Source organism: Aptenodytes patagonicus, chromosome 3, assembly GCF_965638725.1.
Source record: "Aptenodytes patagonicus chromosome 3, bAptPat1.pri.cur, whole genome shotgun sequence".
In the NCBI taxonomy this organism is placed as follows: Eukaryota; Metazoa; Chordata; class Aves; order Sphenisciformes; family Spheniscidae; genus Aptenodytes; species Aptenodytes patagonicus.
The window spans coordinates 76,554,091-76,570,980 of NC_134951.1; the positions used below are offsets into that span (position 1 = coordinate 76,554,091).

Sequence of the window (16,890 nt, forward strand, 5' to 3'; positions counted from 1 at the left end):
TCTAATAGTACTTCAGTGAATGCCCCCTAGTTTTTGCACTGCAAATTTGCTAAATGACAGCTCAGCATGCATTTTAACCAGCGTCCTCTTGATTTTACAAACCTTGATCATATTTACCCCTTCTCCTCCTCCTCTCTAAACTGAGCAGACCAAGTATTGTTAATCCTCTTGTAAGGCAGCCACTCTATTCTCAATAATTCTAGTTTCCCTCCTCTAAATCCATGCCACCTAAAATGCAGAAACCTGGAAAACACAGGACTCGATGTGGACACACCATTGTTCTATATGACAGAAAAATGATGCTTTTTTGTTCACCATGCTCTTCAAGTTTGTTGGGCAAATTTGGTAAAAACAAATCAAAAAGCCAAGTCTCAGTAGTTGGTTCAGAAAAAATACATATCCACTTATCCAAAAATTCAAAGCTTTGTACTTTGACTGCTGTGATCTTTATGTCTCAGCAAAGACCTACTTTAAGCCAATCCTCTTTTTCTTTAATATATTGTATATATTACATGTAATACAGTACATTAAATGTGTTTCTAAATATATAATACACTAAGTATTATATATCTCAAGTAAATATCAGCTTGAATTCAGACAGGTGAATTACTATGAAGTTATACACAAAACTTATGAACTAAACATTTAAGTAGCATCCTTGGAATTGAAGTAGTGTCTCCCAAGTTTCTGCAGCCTGACTAGGAACTTTTTCTTTTTACCCAGAACAGCATTTATTTGATCTGGAAGTTATTGGCAGAGTATTCATATGGAAGGAAAAAAAAAAGAAAACCAAAACAAAAACCAAAGCAGCCACAGTTCTTTTAAACTGCCATAGTTCAAAAGTTAAGTAGTTTTTGTCCTTTGCTACTCAAGTGAGAAAAGAAATAGTATTATAAAAGTTAACTGCTGCTTCTTCTTCCTCACAGCATTCTCTAAAGCATGTACAAATCCCATTCTATTTTACTTTTTTTTTTTACTATTAATATAATTGGGACTATATTCACAGTACTTCCATGGGCAATGTCTGAAAGAAAACAAATAAAACAGTCAAGTCCTAGGCAGCCACATATACTGTGGGTAATTTAAAAAAGTTTTTGGACTTACATTTTTGTTTAGTTTTTTTTAACTGAAAGATAGAGAAGTAAGTACAAAACAAGTTTAAGAAAATGGTAGTATTCTTTGTGAGTGGCTGCTATTTGAATACCTTTTCCTTTGGCCAGCAGCCCTTATGAAAACATGGGAACATTACTAATAAGACTGTGTACTTTAAAGAGGTAGGCTACCCGATCTCTTTTTTTTCCAGGTTAGTAACTCACCATAATTTCTTTCCAAAGTGTTATGTTTCCCACCTAATTATTTTAAAGAATGAGGGGGGTATTCACCATGCCAGCAAGAAATCTCATTATATTTCGTCACTTAAACAGAAGTTTATTGGGGGCTTTTTTTGGTGGCTCTCCTTTTTACCTGACATTTAAAGGTGGCTGTGATGCTAATCTCGCTGCAGCGGTTTACTGCGCAAGTTTGGAACACGTATAAAAGGGAATGCCAGGCAAGTTATTGCTATACAGCCCATTCTGCATATTAATAAGCATCACTAAAGTTTAGTAACTGTACTTCTAATATCAACACTACAAAGTTCAATCAAGAATGTTTTTCAACTGTGAAGATGAACATCTGCTCTGTTTAACAAGGTAGTAAGACTGGATAGGGTATATGCTAAAGAAGTTACAAGCACACTAATCCTATCAATTTAACATTAAGTGATCACAAAAAAATCAGCATTCTATTCTTTTTCCCTAATGAACAAGCAGAAAAATGCAAATTGCTTTTGTCTATCTGCTGCTGCTGACTACAAGTTGGTGTTACTAGGTGGGAAAGAGGCAGGACCTTTAAGAGAAAAGGTTATCAAAAACATTGGATACCAGCTGGATTACCTCTTTAGTTGGCTACTCTTGAAGTGTTAAATAAGTCACCTTAACATGAACCAAAGATTAATAACATTAATCGAACACATACAGAGTACAAGCCTGGCAGCAGATTCAAGAGGCAATCTTGATTGATTCAATGCAATCCCCTGCTTGAAATGGCATGAATCACACAATAAAATAGTAGCTCGCTAAGCAGAAGTACAAATGCCTTGCTTCCTTTGGATCTGCATACTTTTAGTTCCCTGGTTTCCAAAGTTAAAACAGCTCCTGTGAAGACTTTTCACAAGAACATAGGAGCAGGAGGAGACAATTAGTTCTTGGAGAATCCATGGGAGATACCTCATAAAAGGGTGTTGGTCTACAGCCTTCTTGGTGGAGAACCTAACCTCCTCTCTCCACCAGTACTGCTCTAACAAACACTATCTGGTTTGAGTAGGACAGACCAAGACTTATTCTGGACATGGAAACAGCAGTCACTGCAATTATCTCAATTTTAGAAGGAAATTAAGCTTCAAGTTGCCCAAACAAAAACCAGGTTTTGTTACTACCTTTTTAAGGCGCTTATGAAACAAAATCCCATGACATTCAGTAAAATGAATGAATAAAGCAGCCTTTAGTTATTTCTATTAAGCTATAAACTTCTCACTGTAGAACAGTGATCAAGTAGTTGATTTTGCAAACTGCAACAGTTAGACTGCACTTAAAGTATTACAAGATCAGCATAATTGTTATTACGAAAAATTTCAGTTTCACATTTTAATTAGCTCAATCAGCATAACCTAGCATTCCTCAAAGCATTTAAATTTGCACTTGTTTTCTATACTAGCAGACACACATTTCAAGTTTCACCTACTTTCACTATTCTTGACACTTAAGATAATTAAGACAAAACTCAAAGCAAATGAAAAATCTGTAAGTACAGAACCACTGATACAGACTAGAACTACTGTGGACAAATGACTAGGGAAGATCTATTCCTGAACTTCAGTGAAAAATTTTTACTAATACAGTATTAGAATCAATCTTAATTCAGCAATCGATACAGCTGCCTCAATGCAAGCACTATCAATAACTAGAATTTTTTTTTTTTTTTAAGAGAAGCTTAGGGATTCAAAATAGGCTAAGTCTTTACAGGAAGTGATTAAGTTAGAACAACTAGTACACAGACCAAGGCTGTCATCAAGTTGTACAGATATCAGACATAAAAGCAGTTTGGAATCTCTTACCAAGGAGAGATTTCAACTGTAAGACAAAGTGTTTCTCATTTGTGGCAGAGTCTTAAACTCAACATCAACATGTCAGATCAGGCTAAATGACAGAATCATAGAATAGTTTGGGTTGGAAGGGACCTCTAAAGGCCATCTAGTCCAACCCCCCTGCCCTGGGCAGGGACATCTTCAACTAGATCACGTTGCTCAGAGCCCCGGCCAACCTGACCTTGAATGTTTCCAGGCATGGGGCATCCACCACCTCCCTGGGAAACCTGTGCCAGTGCTTCACCACCCTCAGGGTAAAAAATTTCTTCCTTATATCGAGTCTATATCTACCTCCCTTTTGTTTAAAGCCATTCCCCCTCGTCCTGTCGCAACAGGCAAGACAGCCACAGAAAAAGTAACTTCATTAAAGCATTGCAAAAATCAACATGAATCAGGATTCAGTATGAGTCTCCAGGGGCTGACAGAATTGCTACGTATTTTAGAAATCTACTAAATAAGGAATTATACTACTCTATCACAGTCCTCACTAGTGAAATATTTCAGTTTTAGCTATTTCCAAGACCTTAATTATTTTAAACTGTGCCTAAATTCAGTGATACAAATATCACCACCAGAGATTTAAATTACAACATTAGACCTTCACCTGTATTTGCACTGGAAGTCAACAGAAGTAGTAACTTAGTGTTCCCTTTGATAAACATGTAAGCTGTATTATTATCAGGTGCCTATGATAGAAGCATTGACATGAAAAAGGCCACCTAAGTTATCACCAGTTGAACACTAAGAGGCTATGCTTGATTAGCATTCAAGTACCAATTACAATACCACAATTTAAACTTACGGTTCAGCAAAATAAGGTAACTTCAAAAGCTGCTGAAAGACAGCACACTGGCAGTGGGTAAGCAATGTGCTCTCATATGTGGTTTTGGTTCACAAGTACCAACAACTTCTTCCTCAGGCCAGCAAACAAATAAATACACTTCACATCAAAGAATTAGTTCTCTGGAGAAGTAGAGTCTTATCTACTGAACCAGATGTACTTTGCAGGATTAAGAATCTGCATTTTTCAAAAATATTATAATGATCAGTTTGATGGTACACTCCAGGATGGACCACATCAAGAGTAGCAAGAGGAAAAGAGAAGACCCAAGAGACTAAAGAGAAAGACCTACAGCAGAATTAACTCTCTCAAAACTGCCAAGGACTCCATTTTTTCAGAATGTGAAACCATTACCAGATAACTAAGATTAAGGACAAAGGGAACTGTTCCCAAAATCCATGTCCTCCAGTTTTGTTTAACTTCATACAGAATGTAATGATTCACAAGTTTTATTCTGTTTTTGACTGAGCTTCTACATAGATTACCCTACAAAAACAGATGTGCTATGGGAACCCTGATAAATAATGTGGGGTTTTACTGTTCCATTAAACTGAGAAACAAAAAACAGTTCTAGAAGAGCAATAGGAAACATATAAAAATAACTGAGGGCACTTCTAGTCACCTTAAAGGTAATGTGTAAGAATGTTTCTTTGCCTTGTGAAACCTCTGTAAAAATAGAGACCTGGACACTTAGAAGTCTAATGCAGTTACAAAATTTCTGCCTAACAGGAAGTTTTGTTAGGAAGGGTTTGCAATCTTGATTTGTGCTTTCAAGCTTTATCACATCTCAAGTCGCGAGCTGCTTCTACTTTTTCAGACACGACTTTACTGCAACTGCTCATTTCTGCTCCTGCAGCAATAATGCTACTTCAGTTCTAAAAGCCCTTCCAGTGACTTGAGAAAGAACAAATCCAGTAAAATGTTGAATTAAGAGCCTAGTGAATTGAGCACTGTACCAGAAGTCTGAAAGCCTAAGCTGGGTCCCAGCTGCCCAATTCCCTGTTACATTTTACCCTAACAACATCAGATCACACAATCCATACCACCTCAGTGTTTCACAAATAGGTAGGAGGTACAAGGAAACAGGCTATACTAGTGCTACAGTAACACCTGCAGCCTTGCAAACTTCGAATGCTTTCCGAAGACATTTCCTTCCCCAAGCTCACTATGACCCAGCAACTTCGAAGCTGCAAGGCTATATCCATTAGGTTTCTACCCTGTCAGTAAAATAGCTACAGGGAAGAAAAGTTTTCATTCTAAAGTTCATTTTTGTAAATTACAGTATGAGATTTAATACAGTTATACTTCAGGTATTTTTGAACAAAAGCAATTACTACTAAAAGCTGTTTAGTAGAACTATAGTATATGCGATAATACATCAAATCAAAGACCCATTCAGTTTTCTTGCTTTGATGGAAGTATCACCAAGTCTCCCAACGAGTGTAACAATGGATTTAAAAAGTACACCATCCTATTTATTATGAAGAATTCAGTCAGTTTTCTCTGTGTAGGACTAACTTGCCATAATTCCATACATTTTTAAGAGTTACATGTCTCATCATGGCATTTTGGCCTTATTTAATTTCAGAATATCCAAAGGTAGTTGATTTTCTTCATTTAGAGGATGAGGATTTTTCATTGAAAGAAAGATGTAAGAGAACTAATGATACCCACATGAACTAAGTGCTGGAAGATACAATAACAAATGTGGTAGTGTTAAAAGAAATGGAAATGTGGTGAGATTAATGTATGTTTTAAGCAAAGTAGTTTTCTTGTTTAAGCTACTCTATGTGAATTGGGTGGCAAGGTAGCCAATAAGCATTTTCTTATTAACAGATAATCACCGAGTATCTCTGGCATGACACTATTGCAATATTTTTAGTAGCTTTACCAATGTACTCTTCCCAAAACACGAAGATTTGTTTGAAGTCCAGAAGAACGTTGGCAAAGGTTGAGACTGTTTTCTTCAGCGTACAAGTGCCAAAAAACCTGACAATCCACAAAACAATAGTTTAGTTCGACTTCGGTATATTCACAGAATAGGCAGAATCACAGAACAATTTAGGTTGGAAAGGACCTCCCGAGTTCATCTGGTCCAGTCTCCCAGTTGAATCTGTGCCAACTTCACAGTTAGATGCTCAGTTTGAAAAACTGAAATCTTTGCTCTGCATACTGTAAACATAACTCCAGCCATTGCCCCACTGCCCTTCCTCTAGAAGGGAGGAGGAGCAGGTGCAGAGCTACTTAAAACACCAAAACAAAACCATCTCAAGCTGATGTTTCAGTGAGAGTAAAAAAAACAACCCAGTCAGACTGCCTTGCATAGTCTGAATGATCCAAAGGAAAAGCATTTTTAATGGATATAAAAACATCACAAGTTTGAAAGGGAATTTTGTTAGAGCTTCAGAGAATTCACTGAATTGCTTGAATTTTTTGGAATACATCTACAGCAAGACTACCCAGATGCAGCAACATAAACATTTAATCAGAAACTGACTGCATGGAACCACACATCCAGGCTTTGAGCTATTTTGATCAAAGAATAACAGTTGTGAGTTCTTCTCACAAAGGCCAGAGAATAGAAGTCACAGAAAGCAAGTTTTATACGCCTCAAATATATGAAAACTTCAGCCATTTGCTTAGATAAGTCATCTTTTACTGCTGAAAAGAATGGGGGGAAATGAACAGATGCCGACATTCAGAATGATTGGGATCTTCAGATATATAATGACAGAATGACGAACAATCTAATTTTTCTCCTTCCTGTGAACTGGGTTTGCAACAGAAAAAAACCCCCAAACTTTAATTAAAGAACCTATTCTGCTTCGGACTAAAGAGTCCTAGGCATAGTTTGGTCTTTGTGGAATGCACAACACTTATTCTACAGGTATCCCCTTTATTCTCAAGAATTTCTCATGGAAATGGCCTTCCTTTTTAGAATTCTCTCTACCAAGAGAGAGACTGAGCTCCAAGCTGCAAATGGGTATTTTTAAGGCATTAAGCACCAATAAAGATATTGCATTCATGCTGGCAGACAATCAAAATACATCTCATTTGATATACTGTCCTAGTTTTGCTATTGAGAAATTAAAGCACAGAAAACTGAAGAAGCTTGTTTAAGATGGAGCAGTTAAACAGCAGGGAGCAGATTTCCTTCAAATTTTCTGCTTTAGCTTCAAAGCTTATTCTACCTCCTATAAAAGCAAACAAAAAAGCTCAGCTGACTTAAGTCCACAGCCCTGTACAATTAGTAATTTAAAGTTCTGAGGAAGCATCATCCTAAAGACAGACAAATCCTGAAAAAGTCTATTTCACCTTTCTCAAACATCTTTACAGTTTAAATACTACCCTGTTCAGATCACATTTGACTTCTAGAGGGACTTTTAAGCAGAAGAGTGAAAACAATGAACAGCATGGAAGCAGGACTATTACTTACGATACTGAATGCTGCCAGGATGTCACAGGGTGAAGTCTACCCAATTACACCATTCAGGCAAGTTAAACCTTGAGTACATATACTCAACTCTAGCTCATTAGAAGGTTTTTATATCTGCTGGGAAAACAAAGCACAGACAATTATGCACAAAACTTCCTAAAAACTATGGACTATGTGTCCTGCTGTAATGGTCCAGGTATGCACAGGAAAGAAGCAAAGCATAGATGAACTTTTAACTACTTGATATCTGTCTAACACATTTGGGACAGGAGATCAAAAGGTGAAAGCCGCCCTGGTAACAACAGCTAAATCCCTTTAAACATGGAGAAAGTCAGAGAGCTTGGCCTGCAGTGACAAATGAGGCCACCAGCAGCTTACACTGACCATTGCAGTTTGAAGTCAATAACGAGCACAACTGCTCCTTGTGGGGAACACATCCACAAACATCCAGCACTGTGCAGAAGGGTGAGCCTGAGGCAGAATTGCCACACATAAGAGCCAGACCACCAGCCAAGACTCAAACACCCCAACCAGCTGGAATGAGAGTCCTCTGATCAGTACCATGAACTCAGAGGAACAACTGGATCAGCGAGAGTAGATGAGTGTGGGTGTATGCAACATAAATTTAAGATTTTAAGTCAGTCAGCACTGTGCTTCTGCTCTTGTGCCTACCTCATCACTCAATTTCCCCTGCAATACAGGAAACAGAATCAAACGGCTTAACTATTTTCAACAGATCTTAATGTCAGGAAGAAGGTCACATCAGCTGGCTGTTCTATAGTCAAGAGTAGTGGATCCAGCATCTGACCTCTCTCCAAGGTTTGTATTCTACTAAGCTATACACTTTGTAACTTTCCCTCATGCACAATAAAGGAACCAAGTTTTTGTCCATAGCTGAAAACAGAAGAACAAAGCCTTTGTTATTAATTGCTCAAAATGTTCCTTTCTACGGAAGGCACAAAATACTTCTCTAATCAAGGATAATACCTGAGCAATACCAGTCTGCCTCAGAAACACTTGCTTTTAATGAAGTCTCCTAGCTAAATCAGAGTTAGAAATATTTCTAAGTAACTCTGGAAATAAAGTTTTTGTTTTTTTTTAAAAAGGGGATACACCACTCAAGTTAAGCTAGTGAATAATCCCGAACTGTAACTTTGGTGACTCATAAGGTTTAAGTTTTACACTAAAAGCAGTCTCCTCCTAATATTTTTAAGGACTTCTCTCCCTCTTAAAACTGCAAGATCTAGAACCAACTGCTGCTTATGGGCACAGAATGGCAAAGTCCTGCCTCTGGCACACTAAGTCACCAACTCCACAACACTCCTCCGATTTTAACCCATCAGGATTGGGGACAAATAATATTAAGAGTAGTAATTCTACTTCTAATCCAATTAGTGAAACATGCCACCTATAGTTCAGGTATTTCCATTTTCACAATTACTTTGTGGATTCAGAGAATTCAATACAGTGTTGATGTTACTTTGTCTGTATTTATCTAATTGATAAATATACTAAGCCAGTGAACGCCCAGTATATTTGTATCCACAGATTTTGCTTCTTCAGAAAAAGCTTTAGTTCTATTTTTACATGTCACTATATCAATACTAGAGACAATATTTAGTATTTGTGTATTAAAATTCTGTCTGTTCCTCCACTAGTGGTTACAGAGTCCTCGTAAAGAAGAATGAGATAGGAGTGTGGTTAAGAAAATTCCTGCTCACATTAATCTGTTCTAATCAATACTGATTTTGAAGTTAAAATACCCGAATTGCAGACTGCTCAAATACAGAGAACATGTTCTGTAAAGGGGTTAGCTGTTAAATGCCCCAAAGTCAATCAGGACTGCAATATTAATTTCTTCACATATTAATGAAATCTAAAACAGGTTAGCTCATTCCTTAAGAATATTTTATCCTTAATACCCTTTCTAAAAAAAACTTGCTTCACAATTCCTCAGATCACTTATTTGCAATAGGAAGGAAGTGAAAGCTTGACAAGATGCACCTATACTTGAAGATGCAAGGAAAACGCTAATACCCAGCTCCCATCTGCTGGTAGGCAATGAAAGAAGCATTATCATTCCTTTACTTCTATACTCTCACAACATGAATGCGGAAGAAAATGAGGATTGACTTTTCTCCCACTTTTAGGATTTACTTCTCAATGAATACCTCTTTACTGACTCTCAGTCTTCCTAGTCCACACCTTGCTTCAATTAAACACTTCTGCAGCTCTAAAGAGTAAGTGGCTCCCACTTTAATGAACCCTTGCATATAATTTATTGTTCCTAAAAACCTTAGCAGATAAAGCATCCTGTAGGTCAACAAGCACTTTTTGGTTGTTTTTATCCTTGAGTAGTGGAATGAAACAAGCACTTCTTGCAAGTTTCACTCCTTCCCAAAGAGTACTTTTCGAACTGGTTTCACTAGGCAGAAAACGAGAGCCTAGTTTTACATTGGGAATGCATCTGAGTCTATCCCTTCTGCCCGCGCTCCTCCATCCCGAAGAGCAAGTAATTACAGGACATGCAACTTCTGTGGTGTTGTTGGATTTCAGGGCTATTCTACCAGCTGAGGTTGAGGGCTTTGAACCAGTTCTCCCACAAATCAAGGTCTGTATCAAGGTATGAGAAGCATATTCACCTTCACCAAGTTAGGGGAGCACCAATGTTTCAGCCTCTGCATGAAACTTCTTCCCTTAGGAAATACATTTTCTGTCAATATTACTGCTTCCTCTCACAGTAACTGTTTCTTCCCTCACAATCTTGCAATACTTCTCTCAATTATCTAGAAAGCAATTCACACTCTGAGAATTCACAGGTGTAGTAAAGGATGAGTGCCAGTAAACAGGTTTTATCAAATCATCATTACCCAAACTGCAACATCATGTTGCCCAAAATTACAGGTGAGTAAGCTCTAAACAGGTGCATTTTGATCTCTCCTTTTCCTCCAACCCCAATCCTTACTTTTAGGCCTCTTTTTGTGTTTTCATCTATTCTACCAATATGAGAGTAATTAACAGCTCCACTCACCACCCTTCATTCTTCATTTAAGTCAACTTTATCACCTTTTTAAAACCAAAATTTATGGAGTCAAGGGTAGTTTCAAACATGGCATTAAGAACACTGCATGGTCATTACTGTTACTCATACTTTGAATTAAGAGATCTTGGGAGTTCATAATAGATATCATTACAGATACCATACAAGCTACTTCACTTCAGGCTCTTCTTTAAGCCTCGGATTTGATACTGAAGTTCTAATTTTTCAGCTTGTAAAAGACAACCCTCTTAAGGCAATTAACCTTATAGACAGAGTAGTGATGTTACAGAAGGAAACGAAAAAGGTCTACTTGCAGACTAATATAAGCAGCAAAGGAAAAGGAAAAGATGAGATTCACCTACAGTTTAAAGAGGATTAACTCAATTTTTCTAGGAAGATGGCCTAAGCCTTCCCCAAAAAGGTCAGAGGTCAGTCAATTTCAGGACAACAGAGAATTCAATTCATTCTCTTCTGCTGAAAAGTAAGGTTCAGGCAATGGCAGTGTGGATTAAAAAAATCTACAGGGCATCTTCTTTTAAAAACAAAAATTTAAACACGTTATTACATGGCTTGGATAGTACCATATGGCTACAAACATATGGGTAATTCACTTTTTAGTGAACAAAAAAGAATCAGGGTTACTGGTGCTTTATTCCACAAATTCATTCTGCTCATCTCAGTCACTTGGAAACTGTTAGCGAGTACAATTCCTGTACCCTTTAGTGTCCCCACTTGAAACCATCTTTTGGCAAGACAGAAACAGTAGCAGGTAACTACAGTATTACAAAGCTTATCTCAAGAACAAGACCAAAAAAATAAAAACAACCAACCCAAAAAAACCTCACCAAGCAGCACGGAATTTTTCAATCCATCCAAAACAGCAGAACAACAAAACAGAGCTCAGCCCAGGTCTCTTTAGATTTGCAGTCAGCTGCTGTAAACTGTCAGCACGCTAGTAACCCTCTGCAAAACATATATATTAACTTGAGATAATGGGGACTGAGCAGCCATACCTCACATCGTTAATACAACTCGAACTGACACACAGAACAACCAGAACAGCCAGGACACCCACCAACAGAAAACAGAGCTTTTTTCTCCCCTCCTGCATACCTGGTTCCCACCAGACTTCTGAATGGTTCCAGCAGCTGAATCAAAACATTACTTGCATGAGGTGCACTAAATGCATTTCAGAATATAAAAGGATACAGCCGTAGTGCTCCAGTCTGAGTCCCGATGGCCAGTATCTTCTGAACAGGATCAAATGCCAAGGCTGAAGGTTGATAGGGGAAACCATGGCGTACAGTCTAACAAGTCAGAGCATCGCAGTAATGATGGGTCAAGCAGCAGAACAAAAATAAACAGAATCAATATCGTACGTTAGGGAACAGGGTTCAGTGTTAATCACAATTAAGAAAGGAACTACAAACAAAGCATTTTAACAACAGACTGAGAAAATCAGCTGCCTTACATGAACCGATTATAAAAGATTTTTTTAGTCATAATTACTCATTCATCCTTGATCATCAAGTGACAGTCATACTTACTGAAACTTAATTTGAATATTACATTTCTTCTGTACAAAGACTGTATCAACTCAGCATTTCATTTTTTCATCTACCTCATTCTCTGAGTAATCTTATTTTCAGCTCTAACAAAGGCAATAAACTATTAAAATCTGAGATGTTTCTAGGAAGTTTGGCAACAAAGCCAGACTTGTCATTAAAACTATTACAAATTACTAGACCTGCTTTTCTGAGAATCACTTCAATTTCAATCCAACAGGCCCCACATGACAGTGCAACCTCTCTCAGCACCTTAAGAAAAAAACAGCCCAAGTTCCACAGAACCAATCTCTTGCCCTCTGCTTCCCCCAAAGAGAAAAAAAACAGCCCCCAAAATAGACAAAAACCAGAAAACATCCCACCAAACAAAGCAAAAAACCCCTCAACCATAGGATTTTTTCTTAACATGAAGCTATTAGCACATTTAGCTTTTTGGTTAGCCAAGACTAATTTGATAATTGACCAAGCAATAACTCCATTATACTTCTCAGGCTGCAATTAATCAGAATTGAGAACATAAAAGTGTCACCTACTCTTATTTCCATTGTAAACATGCCCAACATCAGCCACACAAATGCTAGCTTTTCCATTTCAAAACCTTTAGTTTAAAGCAGAGTTATTTTAGGACCTCATAAATGCATAGCAAACTTCTGATATACTCCTCTTACTTCACTGAACACTGAAGTTACAGGCATACCCCACAACTCAGTATTTCACAGTGAATAAAATCTAACTGGTAACAGCTCTGCTCTTTTCCATGTCCTTCATGAACAACTTGCAAAAGTGGCAGAAATGCCTGCAATACTAGATAAAACAAGGAGGAGAATCCACAAACCATCTCATCCATATCAAGCTAGGCCATGGGTGCATTGTAAAGATAAAAATTGGTATTGATATTCAAATCAGCTTTTATTCCTCTTGGTACAGCTGGTGGATTAATTCACTGCATCATTTTCGGAAGTGTGCAGACACAAACTGCAACTACTGTACCACGCACAAGCAAATAAAAAAAAAAATCAGGAACTTTTCCTGTGTCTCTGGAGAACATTAGCAATAGCAGCATCGGCAACTTGGCAACACACTGCAGCGAAACCACCACAAACGTTACAGCCTTTTTCAGGCGCAAAGGAACAGGGTAAGTGCATTTCCAAATAATGCAGAGCGACAGATCCCCTGTCCTTCGGGCCCATTAGCAGAGGCTTCTACTCAAATGCCGCGATAATCAGATCTGCACTACAGCTAGGCATCACTCCTTCCCCCATCCATCCCGCTCCTTCTACGAAGCCTTCATGAACACGGTCAATATTACACACATGGAAGAGCTTAGAAGACGACAAACCCTGAAACTATCCAGGAAAGATGACTACGGAAATCCAACAAGACCTGTACAGCTTCACCCACCGCTTCCTTCTCTTCTCCCCCCCCGCCCCCCCAAATAATAAATGCAAACAAGTAAACAGGAGCGGCGGCCAGGCTTGGGGAGGTCGGTACCGAGAAGCGAAGCCCGCAGAGCCCATCGCGGCGGTGCGCCCCCTTCCCCGGCCACCAGCCGGCTCGGGGCCGCAGCATTCATTCACCTTGCAGAGCTGGAAGTGCTCGGACTGGAGCGTCTCCTGGATTTCGGTCTCCCGGTTACCCGCCTGCTGCTGCTGCGCGGCCGACGACGCCGAGGCGGCGGAGGAGACCGCCGTCAGGCCGTCCAGCACCTTCCTGATGTTAAATTTCCTCATGGTCTTCGGCGGCGGCGCTCCCCGGTCCCCCGGCCTCGCCGCCGCTCTGTCAGCGCCGCGCCGCCCGCCCCGCAGGCGGCAGACGAGCCCCCGCCGGGGAGGGCGGTTCAGGGGCGGCCCGCGACCAGGGGCGCCGCGCTCTCCGCCGCGGGGCAGCGCTCCTCCTCGTCCGCGGGGAGGACGGCGAGGAGTCAGTCCGGCAGCGCAGGGGCGCTCCTCATCGGGGCCCGCGGGCTCGGAGACGGAGACTGGAGCCAAGCAAACAGGAGCCGGTCAGCCCACCAGCGCCGCCACTGCCGGTCCCAGACTCGCCGCTCCGCGCCCTGCCCGCCGGGGCGCACGGCTCGCCCCGGGCCCGGCCGGCCCCGCCCCGGCCGCCCCTCTCGCCACCGGGAGTGTGCGGGCTGCCTCTCCTCTCCGCGGAGCCTCCGCGTCCCCCCGCTCAGCCCGCCTCACATCGTGGCAGCCGCGGCCGCCGCTGTCATCCGTCTCTGCGTGCGTGTGTGTGTATGTGCGTGCGTGTGCCGGTCTCCCCCCCGCCGCCGCAGTCTCTCCCCCCCCTTTGCAGGCGCCCGCCCCGCGGCTCGGCTCAGGCACCCTCCGCCTCCTCAGAGCTGCGTGTGCCGCCAGCCAGTCACCGGCGGGGCTTCTCCCGGCTGCTGCCAGCGGCTGCTGCCGCCGCCCGCCCCCACAACCATCCTCCTCCTCCTCCTCCTCCTCCCGCCGCGGAGGGCGCCTCCCCCACCTCACGGTCGCTCACCCTTGCCTGACAACGCGGAAGCGCAGCGCCCCAGGGAGGAGCGGCGGTGGCGGCGACTACCGCGGCGCCCTGCCTCGCAGCGGCGGGGCGGCCGCGCATGCGCGCTAAGAGCGCCGGCACCCGGATGTGGCAGTGTCCGCTCCCCCCCGCCGCGCCGCGCCGCGCGGGGGCCGGGGCGGCGTGAGGGGTGAGGGGGTGCGGGCGGGGCGCGGCGCGGCGCGGCGAGGCGACGAGAGCACCGCGCCGGGCGTGAGCTAGGTGTTGGCCTCCGGCCATGCGGAGGCGGGAGCAGGTAACAGGTGGTGGTGGCGGCGGCGGCCGGAAGCTGCCGTGGGCAGCGCCGTCCCGGCCGCTGGCACGGTGCTGGAGGCGCACGGCGGCTCCCGGGGAGCCGGGCTGCCGGGGAGGGAGCCGCGCTTCGCGCGTGGTTCCGCGCGGAAAATCCCCCAGCGGCTGCGGGGCGGAGGGGCTGCGCCTCATCCCGCGGCGGCGGCCCGGACGTCGTGGCGGGTGTCAGCCAGGGCCGGGGCAGCGCCGGCGGTTTCCCTGTGGCGCTGCCTCACCGTGCGGCGGTGGGGCTGGCGGCACCCGCCGGGGGAGCGGGGGAGCGGGGGGCGGCGGCGGGGCTGGGGGAGAGGCGAGAGGAGCGTTTCCAACGGCAGTAACGGTTAACGGAGGGGTGTGATCCCCCGGTACCCCTCACCCTAACCCCCGTGCCGGTGAGAGCTGCGCGGGTGGTGCGGCCCCGGCCTGGGAGCGTTAGCTGTTCACAGCCAAAACCGGCTGGACCGAGGGCTACTGCGGAGCTAGCCAGCACCATCCGAAGAAGACGCCGCCAGCCCTCGCGTTTGCAAGGCGAGCCGCTGGGGTTACGAAGGTGCTTCCATTCGTTCTTACGGCAGCGAAACTAATTTAAACAGGTGGCACAGAGTTAAACGTTTCTTTCCACTGACCGCTGTTGTATAGTATTCTGTACTCTGCTTTTATTTTTCTTTTAGTACTGGATTGCATTTTTGGATTATCTAGTCAGTGGTCAGGTAATAGATATTATTCTTGTCTCAGTCGTTGTTATATTGCTGAAGGTAATTCTTATTTGTGACTCTTTCCTGAACTTTCTTTTCAACTGAAATGAACTGGAAGATCAATCGTCACTTTTGGAGGGAAAACTTGTAGAGCTGTGATTCGAGACATTGGCTCGCATCTCCTCGCTACAGCGTGAATGCCTGAGCAGTAAAAGGCTCCGCACACAGTAAAATGGTCCTTTTAAGTGGTGTTTTCAGCCCGATAGCCAGGCATGCTTTATAGCACAGTAAATGTAATAGTGCGCAGAGGGATAAGCGTAATCAGAATGCAGCAAAATAGTTGTGATGCAGCCATCATCGTAACCTCAAAAGTAAAAATTCCACAAACTCTTCTTAGACCTGTAACCCCAGGTCGATTTACAGCCATATTGCCAGCAGGTATATGATGTATAAGCATTTGAAAGAAACCAAGACAGTTTACATATTCTTACAAAGTGACTGAGTCATGAACTTACATAGCTGTTCCCCTGTGTTACCAGGACTGTTGGACGCTTCCTCAAATCATCGTGGTAAAATGTGAAAGAATGCTTCCAGAGATGGCAAAAGTCCTAGAAATAAAAGAAGTAGACTTAAATAAGGATCAGTAAATATCTGATATAAAAATTAGCTTAATTTTAAGAGAGAAATGTGTGCATTTTCAGTATGTCTTTAACTTTCCATTACATATTTTAGCTAACGGTTTACAAGTTACAGAAATAATGTCTAATTTTTCCATCTATTCACGCATGCTTATTGTAGTACACTACACTGGGAAGAAAACTTCTAGAACTTGGCCATGTTTGACTAAATGGTAAACACAGACTGTTACAGGTGAAGAAGTGTACAGGTATAACTTTAAGAATGTAAGTTATCATCCATTTGAGTTCTGTTGTCAGTATATGTTAGGCCAGGCCAAACGCTCCTAGTTATAATTTTCATAGCACAACTAGCCTCATTATTTATAGTAATATTAATCACAGAAAAAAAACCCCAACCACCTCAAAGCTGGATGAAGAATTAAAGGACTTTAAAAGCAGTCTTTTTGTGTGCTACAGTCACTTTCATTTTCTTACCTTCTATGCGCTTGGCCCTTGAATCCATTCTTTAACCGGACTATACATTTTTAGAGGAGAGGTTGGGTTCAATTTTCTGTTTACATTAGCACCTAACGCAAGGAGAACCTCATTCATTATTGCAACATTGTACCAATACTTGCAAACATTTAAGCAAATGATCCAATATACACGCTGAGACAACAGCAGTTCTCTCCCCT

The 16,890-nt window shown here is 42.2% G+C and overlaps 1 protein-coding gene across 5 annotated transcripts in view; it reads right to left on the reverse strand.

The window, feature by feature from the left end:
- Positions 1–13,839, reverse strand: part of STXBP5 (syntaxin binding protein 5) — a 115,396-nt gene extending 101,557 nt beyond the window's left edge. For all 5 annotated transcript variants that reach the window (XM_076333893.1, XM_076333895.1, XM_076333894.1 and 2 more), the window contains exons 1-2: positions 13,644–13,839; positions 11,711–11,808 (exon numbers count right to left, since the gene is read on the reverse strand). In XM_076333893.1, coding sequence (XP_076190008.1) covers positions 11,711–11,808; positions 13,644–13,796 — 251 coding nt within the window. In that variant the 5' untranslated portion in view covers positions 13,797–13,839. The remainder of the gene's footprint in view (positions 1–11,710; positions 11,809–13,643) is intronic.
- Between the last annotated feature and the right edge of the window lie 3,051 nt (positions 13,840–16,890).